We start from the raw sequence: 14,198 nt of genomic DNA on the forward strand, positions 1-14,198 counted from the left end.
ACCGCTGACATAATGAACTCATGTTAGCTTCAGCAAACTAATGATACTTTGCTTTGCATTAATACTGTATGTATGATGAATGCATTGTTTACCTATGGACTGCCGTGTTTTTAATTGTGTGTGTGTCTCAAACATTGAAATGTTCACACAGGTTCCTCCTGGTTGTTTTTGTCATTAGTAATTCAAGCAAGTTATTAAGTGCTGCATGTTTAACTTGCATTGGATGTGGCACTGATTGGTGTTGTTTAATTAAAATGGAAAGTAGTGTTTGCACCGAAGTCATGGACAAAACTATCCAAGGAATCGAGGGGAGGGGCTTCTATTCTTCTAGGAGGACTTTCTACAAGATTATGGAGTGTTTGAGATAAATGGTGTCCATTCATCCAGAATCATCTTCAACACCATTCAAGCATGCCTTTATGGACCTTGCACAATGGGGCAGTCATGCTGGAAGAGAAAAAGGGCCTACCCCAAACTGTTGCCACAGCATACAAATGTCAAACATGGTTCAAGTGACAATTCGTACATGGATCGTGGCAGGGTAAAGAGGGGGGGAAAATGTGGAATTGGAAATCTTCAGATCAAAATCAAGCCTCTCCCAATATCAACTTGATATCTTCCGCGTAAATGGACTGATCACATAAACCCCGTCAATGTCATCTTAACGTCATTGAAAAACGCTGATTGATTAAATAAATATAGACACCTAAACTACAACAATAGCATACACCATTCAATATGGTCCAAGTACGCTATATTACAGGTAGAGTGAATATAAAAAGTCTACACACCCTTGTTCAAAAGCAAGGTCTTTGTTGTGTAAAAAAAAAAGAATTAAAAAGATAAATTCAAAACTTTTTCCACTTTTAATCTGACGCACAACATGTACAACTCCATTTAATTTGTGTTAAACTTTTTCAGAGGGGAAGTAAAACATTCCTGAAATAATTTGGTCGCACAAATGTGCACACCCTCTTATTAACTGGGATGTGGCTGTGTTCAAAATTATCCATACATCCATTTTCTGAGCCACTTCTCCTCACTAGGGTCGCGGGTGTGCTGGAGCCGATCCCAGCTATTAATCAATCAAATTTAAACTCATTTTAAATGGGCCTCAGCACACCCCGTCCACAATTTAAAGTGCCTCTTACTAACCCCAAATAAAGTTCATATGTTTTAGTAGGCTTTTCATGACAATTTCTAACTGTTCATAATTCCCTTCACCTTGTCTAAGGTTCCAGTTCCAGCTGAAGAAAAACAACCCCAAAGCCTGATGCTGCTTTCTTTTTCAATTATGGCACGAAAGTTCAATCTTGTTTGGTTTCATCTGAGATTTTGTTACAGAACAGCCAACACTAGCCCACACCCAAGTGTCAATAACAGACAGCGACAACATAAAAGTTAATAATAATGAAATAAAAAATATTATATTAAACAGAACGTTTAGTTGACTCCCAATTGATTGCAATACAGGTAACCTTGAAATTACCAATTTTCTTGTTCAACACTGTGGGTGTTCACATTCACAGTGGGTAAGTTTGAAATACTGTATATATACATATCCGATATCTTTACGTTACAATAACACTGATAGACTCGATCTACATTGAAAAAAGAGGCCTGATTTCAACTCCAGCCCTATTGGAGTTACGTCATTTGAATCATGTAGTCCGGGTAAAGGGTTTCGACTAATCCCTAATTGATTATTGCAGATGTTCCTCAATTTGCGATGGTTTTAGGAGATTATGAACCGCGCACAATAAACTGGTTTGCGCAGAAATAAAAGGTAACGCAAGCACAAGAACGCACACCCAGTTACCCACACACTTACTGTTTTTCCATTTGATCGATTTATATTTATGCCTAAACATGTTTTTCATTTAAATATTTACTGTAATTATGAGTTCTACTGCATTGACATAGATTAGTCCGAGATTACCGCCGCCATTGGAACAGAACTCCGCCGTAAATCGAGGATTCCTACAGTTGATTAGGATTTCTGCCATATTCTCTATGTAATGCATCTGCTCCTCTGTATTGTCGGCGCTATGAATTATGTCTTTGGAGCTACAATCGGAGTGTTGGTGGTCAGGTGCGTGCGGTGTGTTTATTTTGAGCAGGCTTATTTATAGCGACACTCTGACTGAAGCGAATACTTATCAGTATATGAAAAGAACCAACAGCTCTATTGAAATTAATGAATAGTGGACGCATGAAAAGCTTGTACAGATGGTATTGTAGCAGGTGGAGGGGGGATTTGGGGTTATGATCCAGTTCCTCACTAAACAAACTAGTGCATCAGCAACAGATACCCATTTAATGATGCAGGAGGTTGGTATGAAAAATAAATGGCTGTTTCCGGGAGTTACGGTAGGTGTGCCTCATTTCTTCTTTTGCTCACAGAGATATGAGGCTGTGCTCTTCAACGGGTTACGTCTCGATAACCACTGATTTGAATAATGGCTCATAAGACACCTAACCCAGTACTGTATCATTGCATTACATACATTTATCCGCATCACATCTTTAAACGCTCCTTTGCGATGTTAAAGCAAAAGTGAGGTTCCCCCCCACTCATGGGCTTTCTAATTTAATTTACTTAAGTCACGATGGTAACTACAAATGACAAACAGATTTTGCGTTTGCTGACAAGCCAGTCAGCGTGACAGTATTTCCTCAAATAGTGGCTCTCCCTATAATTCATGAAAATAAACGCCTTCCTCGAATAAAGGCCTCCCTTTTACCGTCACGAGTAGTAACTGTAATTATCTGAGGTCCTAGATTTTACCCTTCATGTATGAACAATAAAAAGTTAACTGCTGAGCAGCAGCACCAACACAGTCTCTCGGGTGAATTAAAGTGTCGAGTCATTCTGCATGTCGCTAACGCACTAGCAGCACATTATTAAAGATGATCTAACGTTTCGCGGCGGTGACGCCTCCCACCATCTACAGTTGAGTAAATGAGTTGCAGGATTACAATAGTTTGCTACTGAACATTTGACAGATGTTGCCTTGTAACCTACAAGTTTGAAATAGCATTTGTTATAACTTTGATACACCTTTGCACACCCAATAAAAAAATAACCTTATCTGAAGATGGCAAATGTATAATAAATTAAATAATAATAATAATATCCTGCCAAAAATCGATTGTATGGGCTACTTCAATAAAAAAAAAAAAAAGTCTGTGTGTGTGTCTATATATGTGTGTAAATTGTAAATCTGAAACTAAATTTGAAAAATTGCCTAATTTAAATTGACAAATCCTCATTATGTTTTTTTTTTTTAATTCTGTGTGAAATAAATCCAATAAAAGTAATTTAGTCAAAGCACTGTGCTTATGACTGAATGCATTTTTGGAGGTCTATCAATAAAAAAACTCACCATTGTGCCATTATGATGAATGTACGGTAGATCGTTTTCTATAGTAGGAGTTCCGCACTTTCAAAATACTTTTCTCTTTTAACGCTGGCCGCGTCACGTTTTAAGCGGAATTGCTCCTTGCTGTTATAGGTGAAAAAATTCTGGCGTAAATTAAATACTATGGCTAAAACGCTCTAATAGCTGACTCACAGCGCTTCTTTGATCACCTCAACAGAATATGTTTTGTTCAGTTTCACTACATACATATGATAGCTTTCTGGAACAATGTAGGGCGACTGGCGACGTATGTCGTCACTGAATCCAAACTTTAAGTGCAATATGGTGTTTCACCTTCATGGGGTGCCAGACTTACTCCAGCCTCTGGAAGCTGGAAGAGGAAAAGTGCTTCAGTCGACAGCAGAACGTGTGGAAAGTTAGGTTTGACAGGGAACGCCCACATTATAGGGTTACTCCACCCACAGAGCGTATCTGGCAAAAAGGTGCATCAAGGGGAGACTTAAGTGTATGGGAGAATCCGCGCAGCCAGACAAGTGTGTGGCTGTGAGCCTTTTCTGGTGTAAGCACATAGGAGAATATGGCCCCTAGTGGTTCATTCATTAATAATTATTTTTCTTCTGAATTTAATGTGACAAATATACAGTATGTTCCCAAGCTAAAGAAGCCAAGCTAGTGAATATACATGGAAAACACTAACAATTGTTTGTGTTATAAAACAACGCATTGAAATTAAAGCGAGATTCATTTCAACAATGCGGCAAAGTTTACAAAAGCACTGCAACGACAAAACGCCCAGGTTGGGGTGCCAGAATATTAAAGTAGACGATATGGTGTTGCAGTAGCAATGAGACAAGCCATAATGTCAAAGCGGGTATTATAAGGTAAATTACTACAGACTAGAGTGTTAAATTTGCTACCACTATATAAACACAATTCCGTGTTGCACAGTTGCCTCTGGTGTCTTCCAGTACATTTACAGCCTGTCGGTTTTGTGTATGACGTCCATTTCCGTTGACAGCATGGATACATGTTTGCAATTTTCTCAACAATACGAGATAGTCCGCCAGCTCCCCTCTATGATTAAACTGGAAGAAAGCCAGTTGTCGCCAAAGGTGGATCATTGTTTGAGAGGATGCACTGAATGACTTTTCATTGTGTGGTGTTGGGGATGGATTCTTCCTTTGGCTTTTCTCCTGCTGTCTGCTTCTCATATTATAACGGAATACAGAGTGGTACCATGAAGTTCTGATGCCGCAAAAGTTGTAAAATTTGAGGTTGGACTGAGATTTTGGTGATATATGCGACAAAGTTCGGCATGTCAGCATATCACACGGGTTTACCGTGCTCCTCACAAAACCTCATTTCAGCCGATATGAAAGAAATTAGTCTTAAGTCTATGTTTTGCCTTCTTCTTTTGGCTTTTTGACACATTCTTGAAAGACAACCTTAGTAAGAAACAAAGAAAGTAAGTTACCATGAAGTGTCTGAGTACCTTGGACCAGAAACCTTGTTTCAGTGGGACAACACAATTGCATAAATAACGTGTTTCTCATGGTGAGAAGGCTTTAAGTAACTGACAACCACACATTCACTGCACAGACTGGCTAACCTGAGCTAACAACAGCCAACTGCACTCTCCCTCGCTGACGCATGCATATGCTCTCACCAGGCCAGGCCCTACCTTATAAAACAACACACATTTATAGCCACACAAACTATATAATGTAGAATGAAACGATGGCAACCCCAAGTTGACAAAAAATAATACCTGTACCTCACATGCATATTTGATATTGCTGTTGTTATTTGATATTGCTGTTGTTGTTTGATAACACAAAATAAATGTTTATCCGAATACTTGATAAGTTTATGGGATAAGTCGGTCAACTACTGATTACCGCATTTTCACGACCACAAGGCGCACCGTATTAAAAGGCACAGTCTCAGTTACGGGGTCTATTTTTGTATTTAAAACATACATAAGGCACACCGTATTATTGGGCGCAGGCATGGTAAAACATACACTATCTTAAAACATACAGTAGCATGCATGCACGCAAAAACAATTTTTTTAAAAAGGCAGTGGGAGAAAAACTGAGTTCGGTTGTACTTTATTGAAGTATTTAACAATGTACTCGCGTTATTTTTTTGATCAATCGTCATCCACAAATCCATCAAAGTCCTCATCTTCTGTATCCGAAATGAACAACTGGTCAAGTTCTCAATCAAACACGCCAAGTTCCTCTCGTACTCGTCGGAGTCAGTCTCGTTGCCGTGCGGCTCCTCAGAAATGATGCCTGGCTTTTACGAAAGCTCGAACAACAGTGCAAGCAATCACGTTAGCCCAAGCATCCACAATCCATTCACAAATTGTGGCCTAGTCTTAGTAAAGCTGTGTTCGCCATCTGTCATCCATGGCTCCCACGCCGCTCACAACTTCACTTTGAACGCCCTGTTTACACGGATGTCCAGCGGTTCGTCAAGCTTCCCGGAATGATGGCAAGCTCCGAGGTATTGCACTCAGGCGAATGGTGACTGTAGAGACGCTTCTCCCGGCTGTTCTTTACTCATTAATCCATTGCTCGAGTTGGTCTTCCAACTCGGGCCACCTCCCCTTGTTTTTGCGTTTTGTTTTTCTTTTTTTCCGCGGAAACTCAAATTCGTCTTCTTGACTTGGCGAAGCTCGTTTTCCTGCTTCCTCCACTTGCGAATCACGGATTCGTTGATCTTGAATTCTCTCGCAACTGCGGCTGCTCGATTCCCATGTTCCTCCGCGTAACCAATAGCTTGCAGTTTTTAACTGCGCTTCGTAAGCGTGTCTCTTCGTAGGTGCCATTTTCAGGGGTCCTTAGCCAAACCGATGCATATACCGGAACTATATACCTAATGGGGGCGTGTCTTTAGCCTCCTCTGTCACGTGCACCCTTCCCCCTTTACGTCCGCACGCTGTCCACAGTCACGTCCGCCTTCCTCTATATAAGCAGCGTGTCGGCAGGAAATGCTCCCAGTCAGTCAAGCGGAGCGCTCATTAAAGTCACACAACAACATTTACAGATTTTTGAACTCGGGGCACATATAAGGCACGCCGCATTATAAGGCAGCCCAGCCATTTTGGAGAAAATGTAAGACTTTTAAGTGCGCGTTATGGACGTGAAAATACGGTACGCATTTTTCAACATACCGGACATTTCTGATACAAACAAACATATAGGATCCAGAATCTGCAATATAGTGAGGGAACACTGAATATAAATAAAACTGACTTGACTTGCAACCGCTTAATGTCTCCTTTCGTTGTCGTATGTTTTGCGCAGGTGGCACATCACGTTGGTCGTCTCCTCCCTGTGGCTGCTGCTGCAAGAACCACAAGGGCGACGGCGAGGGCGAGAGCGGCACCTCCTTCAACGAGCTCTCCACCTCCAGCTCGGAGAGCCAGTCCGAGGCTGGCTCCCCACAGGGGACGGTCATCTGCGGCCCGGTCAGCCGCCAGCAGCACCCCCACGGTATCATCCAAACTCTGGACAGGCCTCTAAAAAAGGGACCCGTCGCAAGGCTCCAGCAGTCGGAACAACGGCGAAAAAGTGACCTACTGCGTACGCTCACCTCCAGCTCCCGCGACAGCAACACGTGTAAGAAGAGGCCAGGCAAAGAGAAGCTGACGGTGGAGGAAGAGCTGGATAGGTGCATTCAGGACTTTCGCAAGATCAAGATTCCCGAGAGGTTTCCTGAGCGGAAGTACATGTGGCAGGCGGACTTGTTAAGAAAGTACCGCCTCTGAGCATGAGGCGAACTTACCGCTGAAGCCAAGGATCTGTTTACACGTTTTGTCCAGCGAGACTTTTGCGAAAAAGATAATTAAACTCTATCATTCACCATTCTGCCAGTTGGTTGAACAGCGACACTCTGAAGCTCAAAAGAAGCATACAAAACCAGACTGTTCTCTTATTGACATAACGTATGTAGTATGTGTGTGCGCGTTTAGTTCCCTGTGCGCTCTGAGTATCTGCTGTTATCTCTCTCAGTGATTAACAGCTTTGAATAATTTAGAAGAGGCCCAGAGCAAGCGGGAAGACAGATGAACCAAGAAGAGGGTCTGTAATGGTGATACGAGGAGACTGTGGTTAACGGGAAGGGCAAAATCATAATTTCCCCGAACATCACAAAAACACAATTTTACCCACAAACTACTGAAAATGTCCGCGTGAAAAGGTATTTGGAGGCGGTCAAGCACCTGCCGAAGCAACAGGTGACGCTACAAGTGTCAGATTATTTTAGCAAATCAGAAAGCCTTTATTGTATCATTTAAAGTATCTGATCGTAAATTGAAGGTAATTCTGAAAATGAAAGATAAAGCAACAAACCAAACAAAACAAAACAAACTAAATATCTGGCCATATACAAGCTATGACGATGTCATATAATGCAGCAAACAAAAAACGCTGGATTTGATACATCTAAAAGGCCATTTTAGCAAATCAGATGCAAGAAGAAAGCCATTTTCGGTAAAGCCAAAAGAGCAACAATGACAAATAATTTAAAGTAGCTGGTAGTGAAGTTGGAGTTATTCTGGTATAAAAACTAAGAAGAAAAAGTACATGAGATATTCATCCCCAAAAAAATCTGCTGGATTCTACAATTTTAGCAAATCAGAAGTCAGAAGAAAGCCATTCCTGAAAAAGACACAAACCTGCAATGGAACATAATTTTAAAAAAATTGATAGTGAACACTTGAGATTAACATTTCTTTAGCCCGGCAACCATAGTGGCCAAGAATTATAAACAAAATTACAAAAATGTGAAACACTTTTACCAGATCCGAAACAAATGTACAATTTGTGGGAAAACTCAATTACAATGTAAAATTGCCCAAAAGTGAATGTAACGGAAAGAGTGGTTTAAATATGTTTCAGAGTTGGTATAAGTAGTATACATTTTTGTGGTTTTCTTCTTGGCCAGGTCCACATAGGTACATCACTGTCATGAACAGAGAAAAATAGCAAGTAATCGATTTCCCACCCAAATTTTTTGTCTCTCAGTCGAGATGCACTACTTTAAATTACTTCCTTGACACCAATTACTGCTTCACTATGAGTCAGGGTTGTGACACCATCTTGAGGCATCTTAGGACATAATAGAAAGAGCGCAAAAAACATGGCTAGGATGTTGTTGGTTTTTGTTCAATGAAAAGATGAAAATATGTTCCACAGGAAACAATTTTTGAATACTAAGCCGTGGCGTTTACGATAAAATGTTTTGTATAGTGAAGTAACGTCACTGTCTATCACGGGCGGAAGCGGTGGGCCCACATAGCAAAGGAACTACATAAAGAAATGTCTGTGGGGTCCTCGGTTATTGAAGTTTAAAATTTTGTATGCAAGTCGGAACGTAGTCTGACTAACGTATGCCAACTCAGTAGTATCGTCACAATACACACAGTAAGTACTGTATATGTATTGCACATCATTTGTAACTTCGAAGCTTTGTACCAATGTAAACTGAGAACCCGCTGTCTGTGAGTGTTCGCACTTAGGTAGACCCCAAGGTCACGGCTATCTACACCAGGAGCAGTTTAACTGTCTTCATAGTGCTGTCACTCTAGTCGCGCTGCTCGGGTACACAAACTCTTTTTTCTCGCACTTCTGAGGCGGGAAATATTCCAATTTCATCAGCGGCCCAAATTAATTTTCCTGTTCTAATATCAGTTCTATTGCGAAGGCGCACCCCCTGAGTGAATCGCAGAGCCGTGAATTGCTTTGGCTCCTGCAGAGCAATTTCCGAGATGGGCAATAAAGCGAAGGTTTTGATGGTCAAATCATAGAGAACTACACGGGCGCCATAAAAGTCCTGATGAAGCACACACCCACCCACACAAATGTTTCCTTGTATATTGCTCGCGCATATCACTGGTTATATTATACAGTATAAAAAAAATAGAAAATCCAACAAACACTGTGAATATTCATGCAGTTGTTCAACAAGCACAGAGCAAGAAATATATACTAACTTTTTTCTTTCCCGACTGTTGACAAGCTGATCAATAGTTATTGACGAGGGGCTCCGGTGACAGCGCTGATATGTGGTTCTTGTTTACAGTTATTAATGAAGCCTGACAGAAACACTATTGATAGAACAAGTATTCCATGTGTTTTCCAATAAGTTGACCAAATTAGATTCAGAAATGTTTTTTCTTTTTTTTTTCCTTGTTGCCCGTGCTGGACTTCACAGTCCTGCTAAAATTGAAAAATGAAAATGAAAGCGCCTGTTATTTTTGCTTTTAGAGCTGAGAAGCTAAATGACTTTAAGCACCATCATTAGGTTGACATTTAGACAACACATAAAATGTCATTACCATTAATTTGCTAGGGTGGAAATCTAAACATTTAACTGAAGTAATTTATTCTTTTAATAAAAAAAAATAAAAATAAAAAAAAGCAATTTTGAGGATTTATCCATATAACCAGATATGATTCATATTTAACTCCTGTGTTCAGAGCTTCATCCAAACATGTATTCATGAAAAATAGACCTATATACAATCAAAGCATGTTGTGAATTACAAAATGTATACTTAAGTTAAGTTTAAAAGCACAAAATAAGGCTAAATATTGTATTTATTTTAAAAAATGCCCTTGCTATGTTAATATAAATTGCTGAAATTAAAAAGCTTTCCAATATTTATTTTTCTACCTAAAGGCCTATGGAGTAATAAAACCAGTTATGTTGTTCATTTTCCCATTTGTATGCTGGGTTTAGATTTATTATATGATAGAGTAACAATAGATTATCACACAAATTCACCCATGATTAATTTTTCTACATTTCAAGTTAAGAAAGCAATGTATGATATGTAAATAAACACCATAAATCTAAGCATATTAATTCAGTATTATACTCCTTGTACATAACATCCAAATTTATTGGGTTTCTTTGTGGCCAGGCACTCAGTACCATTAATGAGTTACAGACATATGTTAAGACATAAGTTTTATATTGCCGCATTGAAAATGAGGAAAATAAGAAATACACGCAATCAAGGCGGCACGGTGGCCACGCAATTAAGGCGGCACGGTGGACGACTGGTTAGAGCGTCAGTTCTGAGGACTGGGGTTCAATCCCCGGTCCCGCCTGCATGGAGTTTGCATGTTCTCCCCGTGCCTGTGTGGGTTTTCTCCGGCCACTCCGGTTTCCTCCCACATCCCAAAACATGCATGGTAGGTTAATTGATAACTCTAAATTGCCCGTGGGTGTAAATGTGAGTGCGAACGGTTGTTTGTTTGTATGTGCCCTGCGATTGGCTGGCAACCAGTTCAGGTTGTACTCCGCCTCCTGCCCGATGATAGCTGGGATAGGCTCCAGCACGCCCGCGACCCTAATGAGGAGAAGCGGCTCAGAAAATGGTTGGATGGATATAAAATCACATCTTTCTTTCTCCCCGTTTATGAGATTTCTGTTAAGACCAACATAAACGGATCAATCATTCATGAAGCTGCCCCCAAATAACATCTTTTCATGACCAGAAGTCTTCAAGTCCCAAATGGGAATCAGATGGTGTCAACAGAGAAAGGAAGAACTGAAAAACCTTAAAAACATAAATATAGTACATAGTAAGTAGGGATGGACAGCAGATGCTTGTGAGCCAGACCCACTGGCTCACAACGTCCCAAGTCGAGGTCAGCAGCGCCCCATCCCCCTATACACAGTGTTGATGGTGCACTGCTTCCCCCTCCTGATACGCCAGATGGTGGACCAGAATTTCGGGTTCTGATCAGGGGGCCCGTTCTCCCAATCACGCCCTTCCAGGTCTCACTGTCATTGCCCACGTGAGCATTGAAGTCCCCCAGCAGAACGATGGAGTCTCCAGCGGGAGCGCTCTCCAGCACTCCCTCCAAGGACTCCAAAAAGGGTGGGTACTCTGAACTGCTGTTTGGTGCATAGGCACCAACAACAGTCAGGACCCGTCCCCCCACCCAAAGGCAGAGGGAGGCTACCCTCTCGTCCACCGTGGTGAACCCCAACATACAGGTGCCGAGCCAGGGTGCAGTAAGTATACCCACACCTGGTCGGCGCCCCTTACCGTGGGCAACTCCAGAGTGGAAGAGAGTCCAACCCCTCTCGAGAGGACCGGTACCAGAGCCCAAACTGTGCTATATCGTCGGAACGTCTCGACCTCACACACCAGCTCGGGCTCTTTCCCTGCCAGAGAGGTGACATTTCATGTCCCTAGTGCCAGCTTCTGTAGCCGGGGATCGGATCGCCAAGGTCCCCGCCTTCGGCCACCGCCCAGCTCGCACTGCACCTGACCCCTATGGCTCCTCCCACAGGTGATGAGCCCATAGGAAGGGGGACCCACATTACCTTTTCGGGCTGCGCCCGGCCGGGCCCCATGGGTGCAGGCCCAGCCACCAGACGCTCGCCTTCGAGCCCCACCTCCAGGCATGGCTCCAGAGGGGGACCCCGGTGACCCGCGTCCGGGCAAGGGAAACCTGACTCCATCGTTTGTCGTCATCATAAGGGGTCTTTGAGCCGTGCTTTGTCTGGTCCCTCACCTAGGACCTGTTTGCCAAGCGTGACCCTGCCAGGGGAATAAAGCCCCAGACAACTTAGCTCCTAGGATCATTGGGACACACAAACACCTTCACCACGATAAGGTGATGGCTCCAGGAGGGCTAACCAAAGAAACATTATTGGAATATATATGAAAGAAATGAATTGAAAAAATCAATTAGAAGTATCTAGAATTAACATTAGAAAAAATTATATTAATTCATGATTAATTTCCCCATCATTGATCAAACAAATGGAATAAAAAGCCTAAGTTAGACAAAAAAATATATATTTTCTAACTACTTTAGTGCCAAGACCTCCCTAAATGTTAAGTGCAAATATTAGAACCTTTTAATCAAGTTTAAATAGGCCAATAACTGCAATTCCACGTTGCTGCCAGTGTGCTGAATTAAACAAATGTGGCACTCATTTCAGTAATATAAAGACTTATTCCACAAAAGCGAGCACAAATAAAAAAAACTCCTTTTACAGGTATTAGTTTGTGTTGTGATGGAGGTTAAAGAAAGGCCATTAGCGGCTCCAGGGGAAGCGGCACAATCTATGACGAATGGCTTCCAATGACAACACTTAAGGGACCATCCAACGTTCGCTATGTGTGGCATTTGGAACGTTCTACTCATCCTTTTGACTTGAGGCACTTTATTGCGATTTAATTGACTCTAAGGCTGACTGAAGAATCCTAATTGTACACCTGGACACCGTGATTGGCTAAGAAATGTAGAAAAATGTAATGGACGCTGCCTTAGTCTGTGCCTCACTCCTTGAAGTTGAAAGAAAATCAGTTAGGTAGTTATTACATAATTCTGCCAACTAACAAACAATGCAAAGAAAATGTGAATCTAACAGCAGTGAATATAGGTAACGGCTGCTCCAAACATTACATTAAAATGGACAACTGTTGTTTTAAAAGAGGCGAGACCTCTGTGAATTTTGACCATCATTTGAAGGCTTTATTAGTAGTGATGGACAATACCACACACTGACTTACATTAACTTATACTTAAGTTAAATAGAGGCTGAGACAGTCCATATCGCTACTGATATTAATACCGATACCAACATCAATACAAATTCCCAATGGAGATACCAATATCATTGCCAATACACTGGGTCCTTGGTTTACGACGGAGTTCTGTTCCTACTGCAGCGACTTAACCTAAATTTGTATGTCACCTGGCTGTAGTATCACCTATGCTAACACAGTAGTAAAGTCAAAATAACAGTAATTATTTGTTTGAAAAACACTTCAAGGCCATAGATATAAAACACTCAAACGAAAATTTGTAAGTACGGCAGTTTAACTGAGCGTGCCTTTTTGCACCGCGCGGTGACGTAGCAAACCCGTCCACTGTGCACCTTTCCTAACCTTGAAATGTTCTCGTTACCGTCGTAAGCCGAGGAACGTCTCTACATTAAAAAAACAAACATGAAAGTTAACAATCAACCTCCCTTTTTAAGTTTTCAGCATCTGAAGCAGGTCCACGATATGCAATGCAAAAAAATAAAAATAATTGGTGCAAATTGGGAGGTTGAATCGGTTAATAGGCTTTAAATTATGCTGTAACTGTAATCTAGTCTACAATTAACACCTATGACAGTGTCAGCAAAATTGCAAATTATTATTCATTCAAATTAATTCGTACGGATTTTTTGTTTTAGGAATAGAAGACAGTTGGATTCTGAATAATTCAGTATCAATCCCCCCAACACTGTTTATCAGTAGTGTGACATATGGATGTAAACACTTCCCAAAGGGTTTTGAAGCCATAGACCATTTAAAAATACAGAAGGAACGCACAATTTTTGCATCTATATCTTAAGACTTTCAACCACAAATTAGCCATCGGTGAAACCAGTTCGTCATGCATATCACCATCATGTCAGACAATGATCTACTTGTCGCTTTTGAGTTCAATCACAATCAAAATTGTATGTTCAGATGTATTCAGACATTATGGAGGTGTAGCTTTACAAACACATTTCGCACATCCGTTTTTAGTGTTTTTTTGTTTTTTGTGCTGTTTTGGTTGAATACAGCAGTGACACCCGGAGGCCTTGTAGACAAGACTACAGATCTTTTTGCACAAAGTATGGAGTCCTATAAAAAGAACATTATACTTCATTGAAAGGACTTAATCTTCATAATCCTTTTGCATAGAGCCCTAAGTCTTCCATGTGACCATCAAACTATCTGGTGACAGAGGTCCAGAGATGAAGGGTTTTCTCGACTAGAACTTTTTTGGACTCCAA

General features: G+C 41.2%; 1 protein-coding gene across 1 annotated transcript in view; it reads left to right on the forward strand.

The window, feature by feature from the left end:
- kctd16b (potassium channel tetramerization domain containing 16b) overlaps positions 1-11,320 on the forward strand; it is an 84,572-nt gene extending 73,252 nt beyond the window's left edge. The window contains exon 2 of the mRNA XM_061702463.1: positions 6,698-11,320. Coding sequence (XP_061558447.1) covers positions 6,698-7,161 — 464 coding nt within the window. The 3' untranslated portion in view covers positions 7,162-11,320. The remainder of the gene's footprint in view (positions 1-6,697) is intronic.
- Positions 11,321-14,198: the final 2,878 nt, after the last annotated feature.

The sequence above is a fragment of the Phycodurus eques genome, chromosome 17, assembly GCF_024500275.1.
Source record: "Phycodurus eques isolate BA_2022a chromosome 17, UOR_Pequ_1.1, whole genome shotgun sequence".
NCBI lineage: Eukaryota > Metazoa > Chordata > Actinopteri > Syngnathiformes > Syngnathidae > Phycodurus > Phycodurus eques.